This window comes from Thunnus albacares, chromosome 2, assembly GCF_914725855.1.
Source record: "Thunnus albacares chromosome 2, fThuAlb1.1, whole genome shotgun sequence".
In the NCBI taxonomy this organism is placed as follows: domain Eukaryota; kingdom Metazoa; phylum Chordata; class Actinopteri; order Scombriformes; family Scombridae; genus Thunnus; species Thunnus albacares.
The window spans coordinates 14885794-14911299 of record NC_058107.1 but is presented as its reverse complement, the minus strand read 5'-3'; the positions used below and the strand labels follow the sequence as shown (position 1 = coordinate 14911299).

Here is a 25506-nt window from a genome sequence, read left to right as displayed (position 1 = left end):
GAGGCTGACAGTGAGATGAACCTCTGGAAGAAAAACTAAAAATACCGCCTTGCGGTTGTATGCCTCTGCCAGCCAGTCGAGTTGCAGTTTACATCCATGTCTGTCCAGACTCATAATATTTGTAGTGAAGACTTTGAAGGAATTTAATAAAAAGTATTAAGTGTATTTTCCTTGTATGTGTTCACATGCTTGGCCAATAAAAATGATAGCACACTGTTGTAGCCATGACAGTAGACGATGCTTCAGATATTGATGTTGCTGCAAAGACGCCAAATGTGAGATATTGTCACAACCTCCCCTTCTGTTCCTGAGTTATGGTGTTAAATAATGGCCTGGAAAGTATTTTTGCAGAACATTATGATGTCACAGTGAAGCTGACCTTTTGGATATAAAATGTCATCACTTCATCATTTTATCCTGTTAGACATTTTATGTGAAACTTTGTCATAACTAGTGTATGAATTCTTGAGTTATGGCCAAAAACATGTTTTGTGAGGTTACAGTGACCGTGACCTTTGACCACCAAAATCCAATCAGTTCATCCTTGAGTCCAAGTGGACGTTTGTGCCAAATATGAAGAAATTTTCTCCAGGCGTTCCTGAGATACCGCGTTCATAACTGAATAGGACGGACGGACAGATGGACGAACAACCCGAAAACATAATGCCTCCGACCACGTCTGTCGCCGGCACGGAGGCATAAAAAAGATCATCTGTATAACCCAGGAGGTTATGTGCTAGGAGCAAGGTGCAATTGTTTTCCTCATTTCCTCAGGCTTGTAAAGCTGATCCACTATCAGCGGCAGGCTGTTATGCCACGAGCATGGCAATGAGCTTGCTTTCTCTGGGTCTTTTGACATTTGTTGCCATGTAATAGCAAGCAAAAAGCTATTAAGCTGGTAATCAATTGATGTATCCAGAGGGAAAAAGCTTTCTGAAGTCGCAGACATTCTTTAACATGATTGAAAGATTCTTGTTTGAGGTGCTTACCCAGGCTTTGACACGCCTTATTTCTTTTGGGACAAAGAGACCTCAGCATTTAATTTTCTGAATTGCTTATCTGCAAAATGGCATAACAAAAGGAAAAGATTTATACAAAACTAACACTCTGAAAGTTCAACACTGACTAAATTAGCCAAGACAATAACAAGCCCACACACACACTGATGTTGGATCCAATATGTTTTGGGGGAGGATAGTCTGAAATGATCTATCTGTGTGAGGTGACCAGTAGGTGTTGATAGGGTGTTGATGGATTATTATCAGGGTGACATCAGCTCCCAGCTCTGACTCATGCATGCCCCCAGGACAGTCTAGAGACAGACAGCTGTGGGGTGAGAGGGAGGTCATCCCACACACACACACATCAAACCGCATTACATCATCCAACATTGAAAACCTATTCTTTGTGCACTTTGTAAGATTCAGCAAAGCATCGAAAATACACCGTACACATCTTATGGTTAGCGTAAAACAGAAAAGATGGGCCAATTTTCATCTCCTTTTTATGTGCGTGCGTCTGGTGTTTCTTGAAAGCAGATTAAATTTTACTAAACGCTACAATTTGGTGGGGCGCCTGGGTGGCAGAGAGGAAAACCACTTGGCCACCATCACAGCGACCTGGGTAAGTGGGATTTGGAATCAGCCATTCCCAATTGTAAGAAAAAAAAGGAAAAAACACTGAACACATCAACAGTATATTGAGTTAGTAGACTGAAAATAGAGTTGCAATTCATGTTACTGATATAATCTATGTGTTGTGTCTAAGCTGTATTACCAGCTAAAATTCAACAGACATACTGTTGAAGGAAGGCATAGTAGAAAAATATGAGCTTATTCTAACAGCATGTTTTTAATTTGGAGTGTGGTATCACACTGAAAAAAGGGATGTGATTTCTGATGCAAATTGCATATATCAGGTTCATAACAATGCAGTAGCTCAGATGAATGTATGTTGCATACTACTATCACATACAATACAAAATACTAATCAAACAGGGTAGAAAGAAAGACAAGTTTTTCATTAGAATGACGTCTCTACGATGAGGCAAAACTCTGTTGTGGATACCGACTAAGAAAAGAGCAGCACTGCTTACCAAACAGACAACTGAGGCACCGGATTAGTTACATCTCATTTGCGTAAAGAGTGACACAGCTGCCAAGGAAGTGCAGTTGAAATCAAAACAGCAGACTTTTGTGTGTGTGTGTGTGGTCACTTTCCCTCCATCATAGCTCGTGCATATGTGCAGTGCTGCCTAGCCACAAGGCCTTCTAAAGGAAAAAGACAGAATTTAACTGCTCCCGCTCATTTCACAGATTTTCCAGACAAATAATTTCAGGTTTGTGCCCGCTAGCGCCAACCCTCTGTCCGTACCGCTCTCTCTGGCCTATAATTACATGCCATTCATTTGATTTGTTCATTAGTTCAAGCCTCGGCTGGGTAGAAGCAAAACGGAACCCTCTTATTAGTGGTTCATGACTCTACTCTCTCCATGGTGAGCACTCAAGCTACGGTGGAAAACAGCACATGGAGCAGGGGGAGAGGGGAAACTGGCGGGAAGACCTTATTTTAACCCAAAACCCACATCTTCTGAAGAGGGCCAGCAGGGGATGCGTATTGTCATAATAACTCTATGTCTACGATCATGAACATTGAGATTACAGATAACTAAAATTGAAGGCATGAACCAACCTTCTGGTACTGTGGTGTTTTTAAGACAATTTAAATCAAATTAAAGTTGCTTTAATCAGCTGCATCAATACCCACATGGGGAGAATCTAATAAAAGGACTGTATTGATCTACTAGGATCTAGTATTCAGTCAAAGGATTGAACACTTTTCCTCCATCCAGCTCAATCTTACTCTATAATTTCAGGGAGGTAATTTGTGTTTTGCAATTCACACATTTTTCTGGCCTTCCATGTGTATGAAACCTGCTCTACATCAGGCTCACCACTCAAATTTAAATGTCTAGGATCCTCTGAAAACTTCAAGTCATCAGTAATTACATCTGACGATTACAATCATGAAATATGGCTGGTCTGTCAAGCGGCAACTTGTGAAGTATAGTTGCATACAAGCTTCTGTGTCCCATTTTTCACTGTAACCCTGTGATTTGAAGCACAGCAAAGGCAAGAAGCACTGCATCTGATTTGAGAATGATCCTGTAGGTGGTGAACAACTTTCTCTGCACAATATTATAATGAGTCTCTGCAGTCTATGACAGTATTCTCATGACTAACTAGAGGCATTCATATTTTATAACTATTCATAACTACGGGCAGGTATGCAGGTTGCATTCAGTTCTTCCAAACCAAATCAGGCTAATCATAAATATGTATCAAGTTAAATTATGAATATACATTGATACATAACATGGTCCCAACATAGTACATGTAAGAGAATTATCATGTAGTATAATCTACTATATATCTTATCTTTCTAGTTGAATTTGTTAAAATAGCTGGTGAGGAAGCTCAAAATAGCCGTTTGGTGATTGCCTTTTTTTAAGAATGAATTACTGTCGGGGGAAATCTACAACTGCACAGGACAAAAAATGGAAGACAGAAAATGAAAAATATCTTAGTTTGATTGTTTGCTACTCAGTAGGATGGCTGCCATATATTTCACAATTTCAAAGTTAACAATGTAAAAGAGGACAAACTCTACACTGAAAACACACAAATTACTGTATAACTCACAGTGCTATCATACTACATTAAAACAAATAGGTCATCTACTTCATGGTCTTTGTTCTATAAATCAAAACACCCACATATTTTAGCCCACTTACTGCAGCTTCACTGCGAGGTATCAAAATAGAACAGGTCACTGAGATATTATGAGATAAATATTTCAGATGGTGCAAATGAAAGCAAGAAGAAAGGTACAAGGGCTATAACCGCTCTCCACATGAGATCAAAAGCCAGGTTCTTTATTCTTTACACACACAGAGATCAGATGAGAGCTGGTTTAACGGACTGTCATACCAACAGGGGAGCATTACACCCCGGTGGTTTTCATCCACATGAAAAGCAGACCACCGCTACAAGTGGCAAGAGATGAGGTCTTCAAATCACACATGATCCTTTTCTTCCTATTCCATGCATTGGACAGTAACAGCAAAAGCCAGTGTCATCACCCAGCACTGCAGGAGAAAGAAGCTTTATGTCACATTGGGGAATCAGCATCCATTCCTTACACAATTACTGGATATGCTGCAGCTGTAATTAAAGTCCCCTTTCAGCACTCCACATACCATGACCTTTTCCAATGCAAACACTCATTGTCTCATTTAAACCAAAGGCCCCTCCGCAGGGATGGAAACGGACATTTTTATATTGATGAAAAAGAAAAATGAATGCAAGCGATGGCATGCACTGGAAAAAAAAAGATGTTACTGCCTCATCTGGGAAACGAGGTTTGATGGGTTTTCACCATCATTATGAGTGGGTGTCAGCAGCAACTTTGGCAATAAACACTTGAAGAGACAGAATACCCTTGATAGGCACCATCATAACCTATAATCAGAAGATATGCAAATGATAGAGATGTTTCCCCTGGCACTGCAGTGCCAGTCGTATTTTGGTTCCCTGGGAACTCTCCTGTCAGCTCTCAAGCTGGAGAATGGGACTGATAGCAGAGAGGTTTGTTTAACATGTCACTGGAACAGCAGTGTTGAGAGGGAGGGACCAGATGGAGGAGCAGAATAGGCAGGGAATACATCTAGAAAATGTATTGTCCTCTCAGTCACTTGTATACGCCTAAAAAGCACTTGCGGGTGTGATGGGTGAACACAGAATAACAAAATACTCTCTGAAAATAAAAGCTAAAACATATGTCCATCAAAACGTGTTATCTCAAGTTTGATACAGAGAGTTTGATATAGTATTATTCCAATTACAATTAAAATTAATCAAGCATAGGCAAAGAAACTTGATTATACACCACACATTTTCTCTCAGTTGCTTTCCCACAAAGACATTTTGAGACAAAATATGAACAGACACACACAAGTGTGTGCTCATTGTCTATGAAATGACACCCTATTTTGTTCTCATTTAAGCTTTTTATATTCAGTAAGAGGGTGAGGTACAAAGGGCCCAAAGCTGTCTTGGGTCATTAAACCACACATTTTCTTTCTTCTTTCAGAATGTGTTTTCTGGCACTTACAGCAAGGAAAGCTGACAGATTAGACAGGGGGTTCCTTCACAGGCTGGCTGTGGGCTTCAGTAGGGTGGGCTGCTCACTGGTGCTTGGGGCAGCAAAACCATGCCTGTCACTGTTTGACGAGCCAATCCAGAAGTGCGGTCAAAGGGAGGTATGATTGATGATATTATGTACTCACACAGGATCTAAATGCCAGCACACTCCTATGATTTAATCCCAGTTCCCCCATCCAACATCCAGCCATAGCAGATGGACTGTGTAACACCAAACCTCTCTTTCCCAGAGGCCACCGCTATAAGTGTCACGACCACCATTACTAATCAATTCTTTGAAGGAACTGAATACAGGACCTGTAATACATAACACTGTTCGTATAATGCATACTACTGTATACTGTAGCACACTGATAGAAAAGGATTAATCCTGATTGCAAGATCAGAATTTATTTGAAGCTTAATGTAATTTTTCTGACATATCAGAGAAGAAAATTGGAGGATGGATTTGTTGTGACCTTGACCTTCACCTGGACATTAATCACATAGGAGAGCCAGTTCCCATAAAAGGTGGCTGTGCTGATAGATGTTTAAGTACATTTCTGGATCTGACATAAAAGTCAGTCATGATGAACATTTAGCTTTCCTTGAAACCACAGCAGCCTTCCTATTTGACAAGACTGACCCCTAGTGGTGGTTCAAGAAAACTAATTTAAAACATAAGCCCTCTGTTTTAATTGTCAGTGACACTACAGACATATTAATCCCTCTGCCTCATGTTACAAAAGTAAAAACACAAGGGTCGGGCTATACATTGAGCCCGCTAACACAAACTTCAGTTGTTCAGAGTCAAAGCTGTCAGGCATTAAATCAATCAATCAAGCGATCGATCAAGTGTATTTGTCACATTATCATATAAGATTCAATCTCAGTGAAATATAATCAACCCAGTTCTTTCAATTTGTGTATTAAAAAGAGTTAAAATAGAATAGGAATAGTAGTAAATATATGTGAATGATTGGAGGGGAGCCAGGGGGGTCTTAGGCAGTGACCTCATTTAAGAACCTAGTGGCCTGAGGGTACAAGTTCTTCCTGAGCCTCTCAGTGCCGGCCTGATGTAACCGGTACCTTCTTCCCAGTCACAGCAGGGAGAAAAGGCTGTTATCCTGGTGGTTGGGATCCTTAATGATTCTCCTAGCCTTCGTACAGCACCTGGTGCAAATATCCTTTAGGTGGGGTAGAGCACTGCCTATTGTATGTTGAATTTTATGTGTGCTGAACGAACCACTCCTTCCAGGACCTTGTGGTCCTGTTCGGTGCTGTTTCTGTACCAGGCAGTGATGTTCCCTGTCAGGAAATTCCTCAGTATTTCAGGGGATACCCAGAATTTCCTCAAGCATCTGAGGTAAAACAGTCTCTGCCTTGCCTTTCTCACCACTGAGTCAGTATGCAGCGCCAAGGTCAGGCCCTTGGCGATGTTGACACTAAGGTACTTGAAGCTGTCCACTCTCTCCACTGAGGACTCATTGATGTTAAGGGGGGTGTATTTCCTCCCCTGCTTCTTCCCAAAGTCCACTATCAGCTCCTTAGTCATGCTGACGTTCAGGAATAGGTTGTTGACACCAGCAGATCAGGTCAGCTTCAGGTAGACCTTTTCATTGTTATCTGTGATCAGGCACACCACAGCTGTGTCGTCAGGAAACTTGATGATGGTGTTGGAGTCGAGAGTGGTTACACAGTCATGTGTGTACAGCAGGGGACTCAAAACGCAGCCCTGAGGTGCTCCGGTGTTAAGGGTGAGGGTAGAAGAGGTGTGTCCGCCTAACCTCACCACCTGGGTCTGCCCGTCAGGAAGTCAAGGATCCAAGAATAAGCACAGCTACACTGCCTAGATTAAGCCAACCATCCCCCAGTCAGACCACAAAGAGTTCATTGTACTTGGATAGCATAAAAAGAAGTGAAAGCAAAATGATTTTGGCAGTGATTTTCAATTATAGTTTGGCCTCGCTGGCCTCAGTGAAATCTCTCACAAATGAACAAGATGTACCCTAACCCTCAATGTTAAAGCACAGATGTTCCAGACAGAGAAGTGACAACATGGAGGGGAGACTATTGTTATATAACTGGTAATATCAAATGACACGAGCAAAAGCATACAGACTGAAACACATCCAAAATACCACCTACACCTCCATTTATATTCATACCAAGACAGAAATAAGGAACTGTAGCAAACATTAGTTGCAACAATGACTGCACTTGTGGCAGGTCTTCATCATTCATTCATGGCATCATAATTCATAATTTACTTTTGAAAAATCCATCTTAATATATCTTTGATCATAGGACGATGCAGCAGGCACACAAACATTGCTTTATACATAATATAAAGTGACAATCTCAGTTCTTGCTGTAATGACACATTTTGTCACAGAAGAAGAAACCTACCTTAGCATCTGAAGATGCATGACCTCAGATCAAAGAAGAGGTGGCCTCTGATGCATCATTGGTAGCGACAAATTTTCATCAATACCACTCTACCACATTATCATCAATCTCTCTCTCGAAAGAAAAAAGTATCTCCCCATGCTAAATCATGAAATCAATGCATTTCTATCACTGAGAGGAATTGGTCTCCCAGTGATCTCTGAGGCTGAGTAATGTGAAATCTATTGCAGGTTAGTCCACGTGGCCTGGACAAGATCAAAGACAAGACCTCAGAAAACTTTGCATTGATCAGCAGCCACAAGAAAGCCACTGAAGAGAGAAAATGTGAGAGGAATTTGGAATACTTAGATTACTAATACTTAGACATTACAACTGCGGACTAATGATCTACTGCTTGTGAGAAAAAGTACCTTCAATTACGAAATAATTAGTACTAAGATTTATTTAATATATTGCCAAAATCCCACTTTTGTCAGCAACATTTTTACAAAAAGCCTCCTACATATTCAATGGTGACCTTTGTTTTACTATTTTTATATACAGCATGTCTGTATTTCAATCAATACAGCTAAGTTCTAATAATCAAAGTTCAAATTGGAAATGATATGGACATCAGAGCCCCCAAATGGGATTTATGTTGGAGATTTACAATTCTTTGCAATGACATTTGAGAAAAGTCAATAATTTCTATTTCAAATTATACACAGCATGAAAAACTCAAGACTCTTCCTTCTTCCTCATGTTTTTCCACCGTTGCAAAATAAGATCTACAATTCTAATGTATCAACAGTTTAAGCTGTTGAGACACACTTACCTTGGGCCATTTGGGATTAAGCTCACAAGCTTTCTCAGCATCCTCCAGAGCTGCCTGGTAATGTCCCAGTTTGAGGAGGGCTGCTGAACGGTTACTATACAGGATGCAGTTCTGTGGGTCAGCTTGCAAGGCATCACTGTATAAATGAACAGCTGCCTGAAAGTCACCCCGCTGACACGCCTCATTACTCTGCTGCACTTTCTCCATGAACTCGGCTTTGCTGAGCCCATACCTGCCCCCGTCATCTCCAGGAACACACCGGATAGGTCTGCCCGCTGTCCGGATACTGAAGATTGAAAACTGGAGAAATGGACAGAGAGGAGTATAAGAGCTATAATCAGTTTGACTGAAGTTCACCACCAGGTATACCCTTGAGCAAGGAACTCCATACTAAGCTGCTCCAGTGAAGCTACTCACTGGCCAATGGCACCAGAATATACAGTTGTTAGAGCATGCAGCTAAAGTATAAAGTAATATTAATGTGTGACTGTGAAACAGGGTGTTCCTATAATTAAGCTGAACAGACATTTATCATGGCAGAAATTTTGACATGTCATAGCGGGAAAAGCATAGGTGTAATTAATAACATTAATAATGGCTGAATTCTATTTAGTTTTGCCTGACCCAGGTATTGTGCATACTGGCTTAGTCGTATGGCTTTCTTGGACACAAATGAACTTCACTGAGCCATTGTCGATGTTATTTTTTCCACCTGTGTTTTTCCTGTTATGATGAGTCAAAGTCAGTGCCTGCTATGAAAGAGAGCTATAAAAACAGGGAGGATATGAGCCATACAGTACCAGTCAAAAGTTTGGACACAATTTCTTATTTTTTTTTACACAATTTTCTTATGTAACTGTATGAAAGTTTATATCTTAAGCAAGTTTAACTTGGCTCAAATAAAAAAATTACAAAGTTACAGATCAGCAAAATGACACACAGCATATGTAGTCCCCTGGAAATTCTGTAATATTAGAAACAATGATGTGAGACTAAATCACTTTATCTCTTGAAGTATATTGTGTCATGACATAAGATTTAAAATACGGTTTTGCAAAATTGCACACTTTTAGTCTAAAATAAAGATTTCTATTTTAAAAAAGAGGACCCAAGTGATCCTGATGTTGCTCAGTGTTTTGACCTCTGAAAGACCTGCACGTCTTCATTAAAGAGACACGTTCATTAAACTGATATTTCACCTCCTACAACAAGATAACACCTTAAAGCAAGGTCAGCTGCATTAATTTGGGATTTTATCCATTATTGTTCCCATTCATATCCAACTTGTTAAGAATTTTGAAGCCGCTGGCAGGCAAACCATTTGAACGCAAAACCAATTATCATATTGACTTACTGTAGGTCTTAACTGCATCCAACCAATAAAGTCTGATTGATTAAGTCGATGAGTGCCATATCCAGTTAACAGGGACGGTTTGCTGAGCGTTACTGAATCATGAAATTCATCTCTGGTTGCATGTTTTTTGGGCGAGCTTCCATTATACCTCTTTCTCACCACACCTCCTCCTCGGACTGAATTCTGGGATAGGGCAGGCTTGGTAATTACTTCCAGAGGCCCGGGGAGTAGAAACAGCAGACATGCGGGCTTTGGGTATCAAGTAGATTCAACATTAAGTTACAATGCAGCACCAATCAGTTGCTTTCTTGCAAGCTTTGACCTTCATGTCTGCCACATTTACTTGTTCTTCTCTTGTGTTATAATCATTAATAATCTCATTATCACGGAAGAATCGCTCTCCTGCATCACTTTGGCCTAACTCTGAAACCTTTCAAAGTGTTATACTGTAGCTAGAAAAGACAATGCAACTCCTGTAGATTGTTGAAAGATCAAATATGCTGCAAACTCATAAAGAGGCAGGCTAAAACAGAGGGATGTGTGCATGGGGAGGGTTAAACAAGCGTTTACTGCTGAATCTGTTGCAGTAAATTCAACGGGGAGGCAACTCACCTCTCCGAAATACACAAACAGTCTGAGGGAAGGAGTGACGTCCACACCACAGCTGACAGCACTGTCACGCACACTGACATTCAAAGGCTTGCTCACAAAGAAATGCCTGGAGAAGCATCTATTATAGATTAGTGCTTCCAGGGCCCGAAAGCATGCAGGTTTTTCCCTTCAAACAAACACTCCACCCGCTGATTTCACTGATTAGCAGGGCTGTGCACAGAAAAGGAACTAATCAACGTGATTTACAGGAAGTTCTGTGTGTTTGTCTCATCTGCTGCAACATATTGGGGGGCTGCTTGCTGTCCTGTATGTGGGCAGCACTGGGCAGGAAGGGTGGAGGGATCATGAGAGCCTAGACAAATACAGAGGATACCCTACCAACTTTATCATAAGGAGAAATAGAGACAGAGATTACTCTCCAAAGGCAAATATAGTCTGGACTACATACATTGCCAGTTTTTTTGGTTGGGAAATGATGTGGATTTGGCTATGGCACTACACATAAACCTATTGCCACTATAGGATCTTGGCAGGGCAAGTTCTTCTGTTCATGCAATGACAAAATACGTGTGGTTTTGGGTTTACAGCCTATTTGCAATCTGTATGATTTCCCATTGACTTTTAAATCACATTTATGTTGGCTATTGTCGGCGCCAGCAGAGCCCACACATCCACTGTGTAGCACAGTACAGTATGCATGACTGGAAAATCGATAGACGTCTTTTATGAGGTTTTCGCAGGAATGGTCATTTGGTATTTCCTGTCCAGGACGCGAAGTAAAACGTGTTATTCATGGAGCAATAATGTGCCAACAACTGCAAAAAAAGGCAGCCAACATGACAGCGTCTAAATGAGTTGTTTTCTTTTTTAGTCTATTTACCTTTTCTTTCAGAGTCGCTTGCTTCTCCATCCTGTCTGACTGCTTTGGTTTGTGCGACGGGTTATCGCTCTCATCCCATCACACTCCTTGTTGACCTTTAATCGACTGTTTACGCATCAAGAGGTGTTCAAAATGTAACCGAAAAAGTCCACGTTGCGGTGCAATTGTCGACAAACTGCGAGGAAAATCCACAAAGACAGAGCTGTGTGGCGTTCAGGAGAAACTTTTCTCAAGGAAAGTGCGCCATGTTGTCAAATCTTTTCCTTTTTTTCGTGTCTTTTTTCCCCTGTTGCCATAGCGGACTTGTGAGCGCTGTGCAGAGGGAGGCGTGAAGGTCTGTGGGAGCTTGAGCCAGGAAAGGAAAAGTACTAAGTTAATGTGTTTATCACTCGGTTTTACTTTTATTGGTTTTTAAAGGGTTACGAATAATTTATAACGTGGGAGTCCAAAGCAAAAAAATAGAGGTAACCCTCATGTCACTGGCGTGTCTAGACTCTGTGAGGGCAGGGGTGAGGGTGAGAGAGGGGCACCTCTCTGCAGACCCACAATTCTACCTGCAGACAGACTGAGATATTTCCCTCAGGAGTTGGTGTAGACCGAGCTAAAGAGAGAGAGGATTGGATTTACTTTCATCAGGTGGCCAGAAACATTAAGCTGGCATGTCTGTATTGTGCCTTTAGCTTCTTCCGCTGCCTCCAAGTGGCCAAAAAATCATATTGCAGCCATAAGAAGCATAAATATATAGGCATACAATATCTTAACAGATGACACATAAAGATACTATAAACAGTCAAGGGTCCCAGGTTGTCTGGTATCACCATGTCTGCTTTACAGCAGGCTTTCAGTTATGTCAAAGTTGGAAAACATAATAAATACATTGAGTTTACTATGAATGAAAAGTACGGTACAAATTAAAAGTTCTACAGTATTAATAACATAGAATACACAACATAAAGAAAATAATAATATGAGTCAAGATGAAAAAGCCTTTCCTGGATAGAAAGGTTTTTAGGTCTTTTTTTAAAGAGAGCCTAGGGTTTGTGCTGCCCTCAGATGGTTAGGAAGGCTGTTTCACAAGCCTGGTGCAGCAGAGAAGAAGGCTCGATCCCCCATGGAGCAGAGGAGCAAGCTGCTGGCAGATCTGAGGGTGCGGGTGGAGGTTTGTGGTCTGATCAGTGCCTGTAGGTAGGGAGGCACATGTCAGTTGATGGATTTGTATGTGAGTAGCAGGACTTTGTAGTCAGTCCTGAAGGAGACAGGGAGCCAGTGCAATGAAAACAGGATTGGTGTTATATGTTTGTGTTTTCACACTCTTCAGGATCCTGGCAGTGCTGTTCTGAATGTACTGGAGCTTCTGGATGCTCCTGTCAGGGATCCCTGTGAATAGCGCATTGCAGTAGTTCAGTGTTGAGGAGATAAACTCATGGACACATTTCCAAAACATGGCTGCAGACAATTCAGCTGTACAAGTTCCAATGCCTTGGTATTGTGCATGCTAGCTGATTAGCATGGCTTGCTAGTGCACTTAAATTTGAATGATGCCATCATTATTGATATTATTTATACCTGGTCTGGTCTGACAAGTCTTTTTTTTAAATTAGGGCAAAAATGAAGCATTTAATTCTTCCATTAGAACACATACATCCATTAAATAAAGCAAAAAGGGGTAACTCTGTGCTCACTGCTGAATCTATTTCTCTGCTGTGCATGCCACAGCTTGAGATATATTAAGGTGAAATAAATCAGTGCATCGGTTTGCAGTGCTGTCTGCCACAGGTCAACAGATACTACCACTGGGGGGCATCAAAGTCAGAAAGTTTTAAATCCTGTACATATGGTTTTAAGTCACAGTGGAGTTTTCAATTAGTCTAGAAATATGAAGCCACTGTTTATTTTTTTGTTGGTTTGTAGATAATATACTGTGTATTCTTTAAATGGGAAAAAACTCCACTGGTGTCAAATAAACTAAGCAATTTATTATAGGCCTACAGTTTAAATGATTTTATTAACAATCAGGTCTGATGTGGGGGGCCAAATTGCCCAAAACACAAGTTTGTTTGCCAGCATGATTGTCACATTTATAAGAGTCATTTATTGATGTCACCTTTAACACAGGGAGTCCAGATACACTGCAGAGCTTTTATTCTAGAGAAAACTGTTCATCATCTAATAGAATATGTTGCTTCAGGTTCGTTCTGGAAATTAAAAGTGCAGTGCCTGTAAAATAATTTGTGTATTTTGGTGTGTTTGCTGTCTTTTTATTTAAAGCAATAAAATTTAGTTCTCTTTGTGCTGTTTGAAATTATGAGAAATGTTCTGCTCTACTATGTCACACTGAAAAGACTAAATTAATTAAGCAGGGCTCTATACTGCCCACCCCTGAAGGTATTTCACGTCTTTTTTTTCAGAATTTCTGTAGCATTTTCCAAAATTAACTGCAGCCTTAATAGTAACTTGAGAAGATGTATTATTACTTGACTATTTGTAGTCCTGAAGACTGAGACTGAAATTTTGCAGACACACACATAATTTCTAATAAAACCAGGAAATGAAGCAGACTAATGCAACTTTGTACCAGTCAAACTATATATTGTTGACGTTATGTGATGGTGTTCATGGACACAATGCCTCTCTTGGACCAACCATGAGCCAATGAGTATAGGATCAGCAGTGATAAAGACTGAATGTGAAGAATATAGTTTTGCAATATTGACTGCATATTACAGTAACATCAAACTTAATGCATCATTCAAGGTTTCTTTTAGATGAATGAACATCCAGTGTGTTGAAGCTTGAAGACTGGCTTGGTTTGTCGCTCAAGTGAAATTTAATTAAATGCTCGTAATTTATGTTTCAAAGCTAAGCTAACAATTAGCAATCTTTCTTTATGTCAAAGAATAAAGGCTGGCCTTTTTAAAGTGGAGAACAAGAGTCCTTATATGTTTAAACATACCATCACAATAGCTTCTTGATCACTTTTAGCATTGCTCATTGAAGCTAATAAGTATAGATGGCTTCCAATATATAAAGAAAAGAAATGTGTCCGACAAGAAAAGAGCATTTAGAATTAGATACAATATTCTTTAAGAAATATCAAAATGTCAGTTTTATGCAAATTCTTGTGAACTCAAATGACTCATCTGATGACTGAGAGACCAACAGACTTTATTGAGCAACAGTGCAAAGGCCTTAGAACAAATACAAGTGATGGTAACATAGCAAGTTAACTGGCTGAAATGTAAGGCACTACAGTAGGAGTTGGTGGTGAATGTGGAGGATGTGGAGGAGGAATAAGGTGAAGAAGACACACATGAGGAGGCAGTGCTGCTGTTCAGGCTGAAGACACTGGAAATGGACATATCCACAATAACTTGACATGGTTAAGAATATACTGTAGTTTCTTGGATGAGGAAGGGATGATAGAGGTATTAATTTACTCTGTACAACTGATTTAACACGTTAATGAAGAGTCAATAAAATACATTCACAATCACACTATATCAATCATCTATAGCTATGGCACATTCAAGTTCATTTTAGAATCCAAAGATAACAATTAATGAGGAACAAAATTCAAATTCTTTTTTTTAAACAATAGAAACAGTATAAAAGGTTTCCTGTTTATGACCCTCTGTGGAAGGCAAAAAAAAATCAACAAATATTCCAACATTTCACCAAACATTCAAGATAATTTTAGATCATTAGAGTGATAGATTCAGGACAGTTTTTTTTCTTATACTGTAAGTAGAAGAGTAGAAGATAAATCAGATTCAGTGGAAATGCATGAATAGACACTGAGACACAGCCAAATATTCTGTTTATCACACTGATTACTATACCTTGAGTGCTGTGTGTCTGTGTGGGAGGAAGAAGAGCTCTCAGCAAAGAACTCTCAACTCAGTCCCATTTCCCAGATAATCTAGGTTAATATTGATGGTTGTGTGTCTTTCCTTCACACAACACATAGAAATACCTGTGAAAAGAAGTAGATGGTGTACACTCAAACAGATAAGAAGCTTTAATTTATTTAGCTTTAATTTAATTATAAACATCACGCTATTGCACTATGATGTTTTTGCATATTATCTGAAGGGTTGTGTTTACCATACTGAGTGTGTCCCTGCTCCCTGCTCTCCCACTCAAGTCTTGACATGGCAATAGGACAGTTCCTCCTCAGCACATGGATAACTTTCTCAGTTCTGTTCAAAATGAAAGAATCTCCCATTTCCTGTTACAGTAAAACAGTGAGTTTGAACTTAAATAAATAATAAATGAGGGTGCATGTAATGAATTTCTGCTGATCTTGCTAAAATATTTAAAACTTACTACTTACTTTTGTTTCTTCATGACTTCTTTGGGGAACATGCCATGTTAGAGTTTGTTATGACTAACACCTGACCCAAGGACTGTTTGATGATGCCTTTGGGTACTCCATTGATTGACCATCTGCCTGGAATAATGCAAAGTATAACCAGTTAATGAACTGTAAATGTGTTATTATGACTCTCAGATGTAGTTCAGTTCCTTTGTCTTTCATTCCTCCAGTTTACCACTTCCTTCTTTGTAAAGGTCATGGGTCAGTTGAAAGCTGAAATGGAGAGATGAAAAGGTAAGTAAAAAAGACTTATAGTTGTCAGGGGAAGCAAATTTGTACATTAATCCCAGCCTTACCACTAGCTTTCCTTTTTACGAACATCTTTGTCTCGATAGTCTGGAAGCACTTTCATTTCGGTGGGGATGCTCCCTTTTACAATCACTACAAGTAGGTTGTAGAACATGGCTTCATCAGATGCAGGGCTGATCTTCTTCAGTTTGAACTCCAAGGGAGGTATGGCCTGAGAAAGACATGTAACATCACAAACAGCTGAGTGCTGCAGGAGAAACAGGTGACAGAAGGTTACTCAAGGCAAAAAGGGGACCTGGAATAGAAAACAACAGGGGTAAAGCTTGGGAAAAGCAAAGCTACCCAGTGCTTGTCTTCATTGAATATTGCAACTAGTAACCCTTTACACATACTAACACAGCGGGGGATGCAGCTTGCATTAAGTTGGGAGCCAAAGACTGTAGGCGAGAGTTGGAGCTGCTTCAGGTTGTCATCTGGTTGAAGTTTGCAGAAAGAAGTAAATGGTGGCTGCCAGACACTGTAGGTAGAGGATAGAGCTACTGTAGACTGGAGGAAGATTGGATTTGTAGCTTGCTAGAAAAAGTTATAGGTGAAGGGTGGCAATAGTTGCAGGTAGAGTGGGGTCTTCATCTGCCAAGTAAAGGCTATCTAGTAGAATCTTCAAGTGAAGTCGAAATCCTCTGGTTGCCAGTAGAGGCCATAGGTGGAGGCTCGGGATACAGCTGTCTGCCAGAATCTGCAGGTGGGAATCAAATTCAAGGAGAAGGTTTGGAAGGGCAGACCTCAAAGGACCGCTTCCTCTTCTGGGGGAGGTTTGCTGTTGAAGCAGAGTGCTGGTGTTTTGTTTTTAAATTCAGCAGCTGCGGAAGGTCAGTGACACACAAGTCGATGTCAGTAAACATCTTAATTAACAACATACTTTTAAATTTCACAAGAGAAAAATCTTGAGCAATTACGGATTGGAGTGGGAACCAAATTCAGCACCTCCAGGAGTTCAGGAGAAGGTTTGGAAAGACGGGCCACAAAAGTCTGCTTCTTCTTCTGCCGGAAGTTTACCAATGTAGCAGAGTGCTGATATTTTGGAAAGGTCAGCAACACATGAGAGGATGTCAGTAAACATCTTACTCAACAAACTTTTACAATCTCACAAAAGAAAAATCTACGTTAAACACAATGCAGAGGAATCATTCACAGATTCTATCCATTTTACGGGATTTTTAGAGGTACAGCCTTTCTTACTGCAACAAAAATTCAATTCAAGGACAATAAGAATGAATTTGAACTTGAAAATTTGATGGAAACTCAACAGGAAAGTTACTGCAATGTAAATGAGTCCACTAAGCAGTGCAACAGGCCCATACAGTAGTCTACATTCAATATAGTGAGCTGTGTTTGTTATTTTGTGAAGCTGAATTCCACAATTTGGAACATACATTTTTTTTATCTAAAATATGAAAATCATATGTCTAACCTGGTTGTCCCTGCCTGTAGCAAGGGATACTAGCCGAAAGCTCCAGGCCTCCTTGGATTGTCTGCCCGACATCAAGAGATTCTTCCTCCGCTCCAATAGTCATGCTCTTGCAGGTGGATGGGCACATCCAACTGCAACAATACACACACATGTTAGAGTGAGGATTTACAAATACAGTAAATGCAACAAACAGCACTGAATAATGTGAATTTCATGTCTGCATTTTCTGCCAAAATGGAACTTTCCCCTTGAAAAAGACATTACTTTAAATGAGTCAAGCCAAGTCAAACTTTATTATCCCACCAGGGGAAATTTGGTTGCAGCCAGGTATATTTAAAAAAACACATTTATCATAAAAATAAAAACATAATCATATAATGCAACAATTTAGACAGATCACAGGAACAAACAGTACATTGTTGCTTCTGGGCCCCTTTTAACCCCTTTTTTAACAAATTTGTTGTGTGGTAACCTGAATGAATATTAATTAGGAATATGCAACATGTAAGCACAAAAATTAAATAATGAAGGTCATAAAACTAGATTTTGACACAGCTTTCTTTAAGAGAGGCCTTCAAGGTCAGGTAATAAAACTGAATCCACCTCAAGGCCGTTATCATGTCAGTCGGTATTGTGGTTTAGTGCTGCATATTCCCCAAAGGATTCAATTGATGATGCACCTGGAGACAAAACATAGCAACCATGCAATCCTCCTGGTCCATTTTGTGCACATCTGTTTTTACAGTCACATCTCACTTGTGTGATCTACAGTGTCGTCCAACCAACCTGTAAAAGGCCTGAGATCAAGCCCGTATCTACCTGTCTGCTATAAAATGTGCTTTCAGTCTTTACATTATAGGAGTATCCATGTTCTGTGTCTGCAATCATTAAGTGAAATATAAACTTAAAGTTAATTTTATTTGAATGTGTGTCTGAATGATCATCTAGAAAAATAATGTGTCATAATAACAGGCCTGATAATAATTTGCCGTCTCATCAAACCAGCTGTCCTCCATGAACGCTGCCTGAGCATGTGGTGCAAGCAGCTGCTTTTGTCTGAATATTTTATTACATATTACATACATTAAATACATATTTTATCACAGTTCAACCATCATTGCAGTCAAATATTGTACAAAATAAGTTGCACGAAGTAACTGAACTTGAAATCTTTGTATTTCACTGTTATAGCTGCTAATTAGAGATTACAAGTTTTACTTTGCTGTTCCTGTAAAACTGGATTAGAAACTGGGCAAAGTGGTCAGCTGTTACAATTTTGGTCCATGTTTAGCAAAGCTGTACTGCAGTGGTAAGCAAATAGCAGCCTGTAGGCCAAATCCGGCCCTGCAGCAAACATATTTGGCCCTGACAGTTTTCACTTTCATAGTTCACATCAAAACTTTTACATATTTTTTCACAAATCTACTGCAGACAAGAAAATCAACACAATCCCAATTATTGCAATATAATCTTGTAACATCTAATACTGCCCCCACATGAGGATAGGCATTAAAACTATGTCAAAGTCTAATAAACCTGCCAGAAATTAAAATTTAACATGTGAATTCCACAACTTTAGCCTGTGCAACCATAACAGATTTGTTCTTTACAAACACAAATGGTTGGCAGTTAATCAGAAATGATGTGTTGGTGACATTTTTTCCCTCTCAGATACAGTCCTTAACCGTGTTAGGTCTGCCTCTCCACTGCACCGATGGAAGGCTGCAATGAAAAATCCTGAAAAAACTGGCACATGGTTGAACCTAATTGCTGACCCCTGCTGTGCTCCCTCTGGCTGTTGTAGCAGTCCTCCACCACCTGAGGGCACAGCAGGACAAAACATGTCAGGGAGAGAGGCAGAGCCAAGGAACTGAAAATGAAAAAGCACAAGATTCCCAATACAGCAGTTGACTCTCATAAACACATCTGCCCCTAATGTGAACAGATGTGTATCAAACATGATGAATCATGGAGCAGTATGTAGGCCTAGATGTGTACATCTTACCACCAGTCTGAAAAAAATAAAACTCATAGTAACTTGATCTTTGTTTTTTTAAAGTGAGCAGCAGTAATTTGTGACACATAGTGAATTGATTCATGCATTAAAGCATAATGATCAGTGAAGAATGATCTAAACATGTTGCATTATTCTTGCTTAATGTATTGACCTCTTTTGGAAGTTTTGGTTTTCACACTCTTTTAAAAACTCTGGATGCACAATTCTGTTTCAAAAGAATTGTTAGACTGGTGATGTCTTGATCATTTATGAGCCTCTGGTTTATTTATCGAGGCCTGTCCACACTGATGTTTTCTCTTCTTGACTAGTTAGGCCTCTTGTCAGAACTGTGTGGATGTGTACAGACCAAGCTTGATTAACAACTTCTGAATCTCCTGTTTTCTTAATTCTGTTAGAGCAGTACAATTTGATGGCGTGTATTGTAAAATGTTACCCACATTATGATCTAACAGGCTGCTGAGCTCCGTAGGCCTACTTGTCTGCTATAAAGTTTGGTCTCAGTCTTTATATCAAGTGCTCCTCATAGTTGTGGCTATATCTGCAGCCTTTGTAGGCCACTTGCTGCATTTTGATATACTGTGTTGCATGTTAAGATTCCTTTATCAGGTTGCAGAGGCTATTCTTGTCAACAGTATATCTATACATCTACACTCCTCTCTCCCTTTCTCTCTCAAACTCAACTTTGCTATACTGGTGTTTAAGTGGCAACAGTTGACAGAATGACCTATAAGCTACATCTATTAAATGAGGTCGGTTAGTGGAAGAAGTACTCAGTTGGTTAACTTTGTAGTTAAAAGAAGAAATACAACATTGTAGAAATATTTCAAGTAAAAGTTATAAAAAGTAAAAGTGCTCATTATGCTGCAGGAAGCATTGGATCATTATTGCTGATGCAATGTCCTGTAAGCAGACCTTTAATATTGTGGCTGATGGAGCTCATTTTAAGTTCTTTATATACCATCTGGCAATTTAATCTGTTACATCACATTCCTTTGTCATCGTATTTTATAAAATAATATTCTTTTATATTTATTATTCTTTTTTAAATCTTAATTTGCAGAGCTGTCAGGTAAATGTGCAAAAATATAGCCTCCAAAAAGTGTAGCAGACGTGCACACCCCATAAACTTCAAACAGGAGGTGGACTAATGATACAATGGAACAAAGAAAGATGAAGGTCCACACACTGTAGCTCCCTTAGATGCAGTTTATTGATGTTGAGACATCCACCAGTTTTCTAAAACAATGTCTCTCATTTTGAAACAGGAGTCTACAATAACCAACCATCAGATGTCTACCCAAATATGAAAAATCATACATAAAATAATACAGATATTAATCAACAGCACAGAAATGAATTCACACCTGAAGAGAACATGGCATCAACGAATAAACAATCACAGGAATGGTCTGATATTAAAGTCCTCAGTCAGAGCCTTTGGTGTGAGAGTATCAAGTTCTCTCCTCAGAGTCAATGTCAATGTCTGGTGTACTAGTGGATGTCTCAGTGTCAATAAACTGCATCTAAGGGAGCTACAATGTGCAGACTTTCATCTTTCTTTGTAAAAAAAAAAATATAGCCTACAATATTCCTTCTGAAATGTAGAATAAAGAAGCAGAAATAAAAGAAAGAAATACTCAATCAAAGCATCTCAACATTGTATTTAGGTACAGTACATGAGTAAATATACTTAGTTACTTTCCACCACTGCCTTCAGTATAATGTTTTCTTGCCCATTGTGATAGATATACTGATCAACCTCACTTTAAATCATTTTATTCCTCTCATGCAGGGACAGCAGCTCACACTGGTACACCGGATCATTCAGGTTTGAACCGTCCGTGCTGTGGCTGCTCATGGAGCCCGCTTTTGGTAGTGAAGTGGGAGCCGAAATAGTAGCGACTCTTTTGGTAATGCCAGCGGTGCCTGCGACTTCCTTTAGAGGGGAGAAGAACACGCAGAGGACAGCGTGTAAAAATGTCATGGGGGTGTTTCAAGGGAGGCGAGAAGAGGGTGAAATTATGTAAGGTTGCTTAAAGTTCACGAGTTTTTACACCTTTTCTATCAAATAGACAATTACATTTAAATAATCCTCGTTAATTATGAAAGCAAGAAACGGAAATTCGTCTTTTTTTTTGCTCCTATTTGCTGCAACGTCCCCCCAGTCACACCAGTGCAGACAATATGTGTATTCCAGTTTATACCAGATCCTGACATATCCTGAAAAAGCCTCTATTGTCTAACAAAAAGTTTATTTGGAGGAATTTAATTCATCTCGCGGTCAGTGGGCGGGGTCTGGTGGCAGCATGACTGACGCTGATTGGTCAGCAAGTAGGCCTCCTTGACAAGCCCATGGCACATGTAGGTATATATGCACTTTGAGCTGCAAGAGGCAAAGGAATAAGGAACATTTATATCCACCACAGCTTAATATCCTGTCATCTATCTGATTCTGGTGAGTTGAAGCAAGCATTAGAGGTCATGCATGCATTCTTATAATAGCTTATAATTATTGACAGTTATTGATGTTTTACATCTGACAGACTGTCTTCATTGTCTTTCACTGCTTCTTCGCTCCACAGTGAAATGAAGAACCATCAGCCTCTTCATGTGGCCACCCCAGTAAGGCAGAGTCTTGCCCTGACTAAAGTGGCAGGCACCTCTGTTTACCTCAAGCTGGACTCATCACAGCCCACAGGATCCTTTAAGATAAGAGGCATCGGTCACCTCTGCAAAACAGTGAGTTACTCTCCTCTGTGCCGTGGTGATGTATTGATGTGATTTGTCCTGTGTCGACCACCTGTGATTTTAAGATCCTTAACTGTAATGTGTCTTTTTGGTTCTCTCCAGTGGGCCGAGAGAGGATGTGAGCGTTTCGTCTGCTGTTCAGGTGAGCGGCAAAGCAGAAAAAATCCATTTGGGAGTTTTGTTTTCCTCTGTTGATGTTTGTTTAGGTGTTTAATTTCTTCTGTTTCACAACAGGAGGAAATGCTGGAATGGCTGCAGCTTATTCTGCCCGTCAGCTCGGGGTTCCTGCAACTATCGTCGTGCCAAGTGTCACCCCAAACCCAACAGTGGAGAGACTGAAGGACGAGGGCGCCACCGTGGTCATCCATGGAAAGGTTGGTTCATGTGTTGTTTACTTTTAAGATGCACAGTACATATTTTGTACACCCAAGTATGACTTTTAGGACAGACTGAGAATACAAAATGATAAGAACACACAAGGAGATAACGTAGGAATTGAAGCTGAATATAACAATCAAAATGTTTTTAAAGATTAACACTCAAATGCAGAAATGTAACCAAAGTGGAGAATAAATGAATAGCAACATGTAGAGAATCTATCTGTGCAACAGTTCATTCATATTTCTTTGTTTTTAATACATCCATTTAGGATGGAGAGAAGGAAACTCCTGATATTTTATATTTAGATTTGTTTTAATGGTTATTGTCAGTAAAAAAAAAAAAACTTTTGTGATATTAATCTAACTTATCAGATTAACTGAAGTTGTGCCTCATCTTTTTCAGGCTCTCAATGAAAGCATTGAATACGGACGGCAGCTTGTGGCCAACAACCCCGGCTGGATATTCATCTCCCCCTTTGATGATCCTCTCATCTGGTGAGACAGCCTCAGCCTGTCTTCCCCTCAGGGATTGTGACAGCACTTCATTTTACTGTGTACTCTGTGGAGAAATTTATGAAAAGTAATCTTTCTGCTGTCAGTAGATAGAGAAGGAGGGAGCAGTGATAAGACACATTCTCCCCCACTCATAGGGGAATGAAATTGCTTTAAAATATGCAAAGGTCTGACAGTAACACCTGTCTTATCTCATAGAACAGTTGCAGAGGTGTTATGTCAGACACACTGTATCTTATCACAGTGCTAACTTTGAGGGGTCCCAAGATAATTCATGTACACGGTGAATGTCACAGTCAAAGACACAACCGTAGATAATTTACATCATGGGCTACTTATATGATCAGCCTTTTATAACACACTTTAAATTCATTGTTTTTGGGGGGTTTTTTTACCAGTAAACTGACGGGTCAGGGTTGTGTTTGTGTGTTGCAGGGAGGGCCACACATCTCTGGTGAAGGAGCTGGAGCAAGACATGACAGAGAAGCCGGGAGCCATCGTGCTGTCGGTGGGAGGCGGAGGGCTGCTGAACGGAGTGGTGGAGGGACTGCGCCGCGCCAACTGGGCTGATGTGCCCATTGTAGCTATGGAAACCTTGGGAGCACATAGCCTCAATGCAGCCATGAAGGCCGGAGAGCTGGTCACTTTACCTGCAATTACCAGGTACGTACCTTAGTCATAGATGCTATTACACCTAAATACCGTCATCCTGCATTCTGCTCACACAGTTCCTCTTCCTGTGGCTAAGACTGACCTTTCTTTATGCTCTCTAGTGTTGCAACCACACTGGGCCTGACAAGGGTCTCTGCACAGACTCTGAAGCTGGTGGGGGAGCACACAGTTTTCTCAGAAGTAGTCACAGACCAGGAGGCTGTGAAAGCTGTGGAAAGCTTTGTAGGTGAGTACGATCTGAGCCTTAACAGACGCACACTCTAAAATAACAAGAAGTAGCCATGAGACTGATCTTCCCCTGGTGTCTCCTCTATGTGCAGATGATGAGAAGGTCCTGGTGGAGCCCGCCTGCGGTGCAGCTCTGGCAGCTGTTTACAGTGGCATCATCAAAAGGCTGCAGGATGAGGACAAGCTGGCGCGGAGCCTGGGCCCTGTGGTCATTGTGGTGTGCGGAGGCAACAACATCAGCATGGAGCAGCTAAGGAGGCTGAAAAAACAGCTTGGTATTATCTAGCGTGGCCTTCCAGACCTTTCCTCTATTCCTCCATCAGCTGGTCTCAATCCCAAAACCTATGATTCATGTGCTCCATAGACCGAATCATTCCAGACTGTGAAACTCTTCTGAGCACAGAGACCGACAGATGTGAGGGTGACATGCTGAAGGGATGTTTTGTTCTTGTAAAAATCTGATATTGCTCTGGTAAAGGTAGTTGTCTTTCCAAAAAAAAAGTATAGATACATTTAGATTGTATTCATGTGTATTTAGCCTGCTTTCTTTGTAAAAGTGGTTTTATGTTGTTCTCCTATTTTTGTACTTAAAAATGTATTTAAATATGAATAAATTATATTTCTGAATATTGCGCGTAAAGAATCATTTCCCTCTCTTGACAATATTGGTTAGTTACACCTCAGATATAAGAGATATTTCCTAAGATCACAAGATTACAAAGAGATTTCCATAAGCACCAAGTTCATACTGTACATCTAAGTCTTTTATAAGCAAAGCATCTTATTCCTCCCCTTGGGTTTTATGTATCTTCATAAATTGCACTCCCCAAAATACACATGAGAAGAACAGTAGAAGTTGTAGGGTATACTGTATATGATGTGTACATGAACTATATAAAGCACATGTTCTGTACGTGGTATGTATGGTACTTGTCATGGTATTTAAAGGCAGTTGAGACATACTACAATGTATTTGCACATGGGAAGTGATAATTATTTAGGCTATAGCTAAATTGCAGTCTCTCTCATCCAATTTAATAATTTGTCATACAAATGTGATTGTGCTCCTCTTCAAGTCCCTCTCTCCTCAAGGAGTACTTTATTAAGCGTTGCATCCATGAGCCATACTTCTTCATAACTGAATCAGTTAATAGTTAATCATACATAAAAGTTTTTAAATATGACCTAACTTTTAACAATGCAGTAAGTGAAATCAGTCAACGCAGAGAGCATGTTTCCATGTCTCGTCTTCCACTCTTCTTAGATTTAGGATTCTTATTACACGGCAGTATATTTCAGACAGGTCAAATGGCCTGTCCGTCATAAAATAATCTTTTGGTAGCTAAAGAAGCTATCTGTGGGTCAGTCACATGTCGCATGAACACAGCAGAAGTGTCCACACCTTTTGAAATCACTGAGACTTCCTAGAGTTCGATAGGTTGACTTGTTGGGGATGTGGCTCTTTTCCTGACTGTTCATTGGTCGGGGGGGGTCGTTAAAACAGGGGCGGAGGGCCCTTATGTCAGAAAGAGGGGAGACAGCTGTATGCCAGCAACAGTTCCTTTGAAACCAAGCAGTCAACA

At 40.1% G+C, this 25506-nt stretch overlaps 2 protein-coding genes across 3 annotated transcripts in view; one reads left to right on the top strand and one right to left on the bottom strand.

The window, feature by feature from the left end:
• The window catches only part of LOC122993548 (tetratricopeptide repeat protein 28-like), a 168814-nt gene extending 156969 nt beyond the window's left edge, over window positions 1–11845 (bottom strand). For both annotated transcript variants that reach the window (XM_044367814.1, XM_044367824.1), the window contains exons 1-2: window positions 11271–11845; window positions 8425–8724 (exon numbers count right to left, since the gene is read on the bottom strand). In XM_044367814.1, coding sequence (XP_044223749.1) covers window positions 8425–8724; window positions 11271–11300 — 330 coding nt within the window. In that variant the 5' untranslated portion in view covers window positions 11301–11845. The remainder of the gene's footprint in view (window positions 1–8424; window positions 8725–11270) is intronic.
• Window positions 11846–21119: 9274 nt separating this feature from the next.
• Window positions 21120–24550, top strand: LOC122970570 (L-serine dehydratase/L-threonine deaminase-like). The gene is made up of 8 exons (XM_044336754.1): window positions 21120–21837; window positions 21965–22121; window positions 22233–22272; window positions 22365–22504; window positions 22914–23005; window positions 23459–23686; window positions 23797–23921; window positions 24016–24550. The coding sequence occupies exons 2-8, from the start codon at window positions 21969–21971 to the stop codon at window positions 24207–24209; spliced, it is 972 nt and encodes a 323-aa protein (XP_044192689.1). The 5' UTR covers window positions 21120–21837; window positions 21965–21968; the 3' UTR covers window positions 24210–24550.
• The last annotated feature ends 956 nt before the right edge of the window (window positions 24551–25506 follow it).